This window comes from Corvus brachyrhynchos, unplaced genomic scaffold (genome assembly GCF_000691975.1).
Source record: "Corvus brachyrhynchos isolate BGI_N302 unplaced genomic scaffold, ASM69197v1 scaffold150, whole genome shotgun sequence".
In the NCBI taxonomy this organism is placed as follows: Eukaryota; Metazoa; Chordata; class Aves; order Passeriformes; family Corvidae; genus Corvus; species Corvus brachyrhynchos.
In genome coordinates, this window is record NW_008236162.1 from 1771645 (window position 1) to 1775069 (window position 3425).

The window sequence follows — 3425 nt, forward strand, 5'->3', positions numbered from 1 at the left end:
GTTAATGATGTAATTACCCCAAGTTTCCCTCTCCTCTTCAGAGGCTTTTAGTTCACACATTTTGGGGGCTGGGACAATGGAGGTGTCCTTGGAGAGCAAACCTAGTGAGGGTTTGTTATGTGTGACCAGCACGAGAGAGCAGCAGCTGAGAGGCCACAGGAAACCTCAGAGTGACCCAGCAGGCAGCGCAGGATTGGAGAAATGTAAAAGTTCAAACCGAAGGCATCACCCACGGCTGGATTTTCCAACCGGTGGTTTGGTCAGGGATGGCAGCAGGGGTGGGTGCTGTGGGCTGATAACTTTATCGTGCACTTGTTGCTGCTCCCTGTAGAGCCGTGAGATCCCACGGCCGAGGCGCCTTTCCAAACTGCCGAGAGCGCCGTGCTGTCGCTGTGATCACCCTCACAGCGTGCCACAGTTCAACAGGCAACAAACATGGATTTTTTTCCCCTTGGGGACAGCATGGAAGTGGGACAAATTGTCCCTTTGCTCCCAGGATTTCCAAGACCAGAGTGGGTGAAGCCCTTGTGGCTGAAGCTCCTCAAGTGAACAAAAAAAAGCACTTTACAAACTTGCGAACGTTCCTAGCTGGGGAAAGAGAAGCAGAGCCAGGACCTGGGAGATGTAGAGCCAGAAGGCGTTGGAGGGACATGGATTTGATCCCTCCAAGTCAGAGTCCGGAGCTGGCCCCGTTCCCGGGCTGGCCGGGGCGCGGGGGCTCTGTGGTGGGCTTTGTCCTCGCCGTGGCCTGGCCGGTGTCAGTGGTGGCTTTGTGGCTCTGCGAAAGCCCCGTGACCGTCCCCGACCTGCCGCAGCCAGTTTTGCCTTGTCCTGGCACGGGAAGTGTCCGGAGAGGAGGCGGGACCGGTGCTGGGACAGGGGACAGGACGGCGTCTCTATTGTTTGAGCCATTCCAGGCAGCTCCTGACTCACGGGGGAAATATTTGCTTTAAAAGGCAGATTTTACCCTTCGTGTTGGGGAGGGGTGGGGGGGGGGGGAGGGGAAGTACCTCCTGCAGCCCATGTCAGTCCCTGCCACCCGGGGTGGAGGGGCAGGTGCTGGAGGGCAGGTTTATATCCATGGATATCCGTGGGGCAGGGTTATATCGGATATCCGTGGGGCAGGTTCATATCCATGGATATCCATGGGGCAGGTTTATATCCACGGATATCTGTGGGGCAGGTTCATATCCATGGGCCAGGTGCTGTAGGGCAGGTTTATATCCAAGGATATCCGTGGGGCAGGATCATATCCATGGATATCCGTGGGGCAGGTTTATATCCATGGATATCCGTGGGGCAGCCCTGTGCTGGCTCAGACACCAATGGCATTGTCCCCGCTGGGGACACTGAGGTGCCCAAAACTCCCCCAAAGCCTGAGGGGACAAATGCTGGCATCGTCCCCCCGCAGTGACCCGGCCAGGGCGGAAGGAGCTGAGGCAGCAGAAAAAGGGCGTGGAGAGCTGGCGGAAATGTGCCTTTTCTTCCTGATCCACGGCAGGATCAGAGGGAAAACGCAGGAACACGAGGCCGTGCTGTCCCATAAAAATGGGTCTTTATTTGGGGTTTCTTGTGGGCACCTTCCAGCCTTGACACGGGGCCGGTTTCCTCCCACAAACCCGTTCCTCTTCCCGACTCTCCCCTTCCACTCGGGGCTGTTGGTGCGCTCAGAAATTGGGGAAGGAAAAGGGGTCATCAGCGCCTCTTTGCCCTGCTGATAACCTGGCACCTGGAATTCCCCTGCAATCCTCCCGACCTCCTCCGGAGGCTTTGCCAAGGAAAAACCGGCCCTGGTTTGGAGGAAGTGCCTTTGGCTGAGTCAAGGGGAGGTTTGGCCGCTGGCTCCGGCAGCTCTGAGCCATCCCGGAGCTCCTCTCCCGCTTCACTGGGCACAGCAGCTCTCGCCCTTCCCTTTCTCCCCTTGCCCCGTGGGTTGGGGTGGTTTTTAACCCAAGTTTTTTCTGTATTTTTGAACAGGCGGCTACTTTGGGAACCAGTGCTGTCACACCGAGGAGCAGGGACAGCTTGGATCTCCTGGATCAAGGCTGGGGAGGGAAGGACGATTACTACCTGGCGGCCAATGGCCTCTCTTGCCAGAAGTGCCCTCCAGGTGAGGTGGTCCCAGCGCTGATCCCACCTCTGCAGCCTCTCTGTGCTCCTGTTCCGTGTCCTCGCTCCTCCTGAGGGGCAGGACAGCTCCAGCTCCCCCCTGCTCCACTGTCAGGGATCTCGGCACTCATTATGGGAATATTTTCCTTTTGTTGGCTCCTCATTTGCCTCTGAGCTTTGCTGGTGGTGGAATCACAGAATCCTTCAGCTTGGAAAAGCCCTCCAAGGCCACCAAATCCAGCCTGTGCCCGATCCCCACCTTGTCACTGCCACTTCCATCATTCCTTGGACACTCCCAGGGATGGGGACTCCAAGCCTCCCTGGGCAATTCCAAGGCCTGGCCACCCTTTTCATGAGGAAATTCCCACTGCTGTCCACCCTGAGCCTCCCCTGGCCCAGCCTGAGGCCGTTCCCTCTCCTCCTGTCCCTGTTCCCTGTGAGCAGAGCCCGACCCCCCCGGCTGCCCCCTCCTGTCAGGGACTTGTGCAGAGCCACAAGGTCCCCCCTGAGCCTCCTTTGCTCCAGGCTGAGCCCCTTTCCCAGCTCCCTCAGCCTCTCCTGGGGCTCCAGCCCCTTCCCCATGTGCTCAGAGTTGCCCTTTCTCCTCAGGCACCTACGTTGCAGAGGAGTGTAAAGAACAGAACAGCTCTGGCAGGTGTGTGCCCTGCGAAGATGGGGAGTACATGGAATATCCAAACGCCCTCCGGCAGTGCCGGGACTGCAGGAAGTGCAGGGAAGGTATGAGCTGGAGGGGGGGAGGTGGGACCAGGGCTGATGGCTCAGGCTGGGTCCAGCTGAGCTCTCTAAGAGCACAGTGTCACCTGCAGTGTCCCCAGAGAGTGGCTGGGGCTGGAATTTGTGCAGACCTCCTACATCTGTTGTGCAAAGCTTGGACACGAGACCTCCGCAAGGAGCAGGAGGACGAGGCCCCCAGCAGCACTGGAAGCTGCTGGTGGAGTTTGATCCAGGCACTGCTTTTCCCTTGGTACGGGCAGCTGTGGGGCAGGAAAGGCTGAAACTCAACAGCAGGGAGTGACCTGCTTCTGCCCGGCCCTGCGGCTCAGCTGGGGTCGGAGCGGAGGAGCCGGGATGGAGCCGTGTCCCCTCTGTCCCCCAGATCAGGTGGAGGTGAATGGCTGCCAGCCCACCAGGAACACGGTGTGTGCCTGCAGGAACGGCACCTTCTGCCCGCCCGACCACCCCTGCGAGATGTGCCAGAAGTGCCAGCCCAGGTGGGTCGAGTGACGCGGTGGCTGTTTGGTGACACGGTGGCCATCGGGTGACGCGGTGGCTGTCGGGTGACATGGTGGCCATCG

General features: G+C 59.2%; 1 protein-coding gene across 3 annotated transcripts in view; it reads left to right on the top strand.

Annotated features, from left to right (window-relative positions):
• Window positions 1-1114: 1114 nt before the first annotated feature.
• LOC103614954 (tumor necrosis factor receptor superfamily member 10A-like) overlaps window positions 1115-3425 on the top strand; it is a 6988-nt gene continuing 4677 nt past the window's right edge. The window contains exons 1-3 of one of the 3 annotated variants that reach the window (XM_017731814.1): window positions 1115-2110; window positions 2719-2847; window positions 3227-3341. In XM_017731814.1, coding sequence (XP_017587303.1) covers window positions 2793-2847; window positions 3227-3341 — 170 coding nt within the window. In that variant the 5' untranslated portion in view covers window positions 1115-2110; window positions 2719-2792. The other 2 variants (XM_017731823.1, XM_017731833.1) reach the window with 2 other exon arrangements.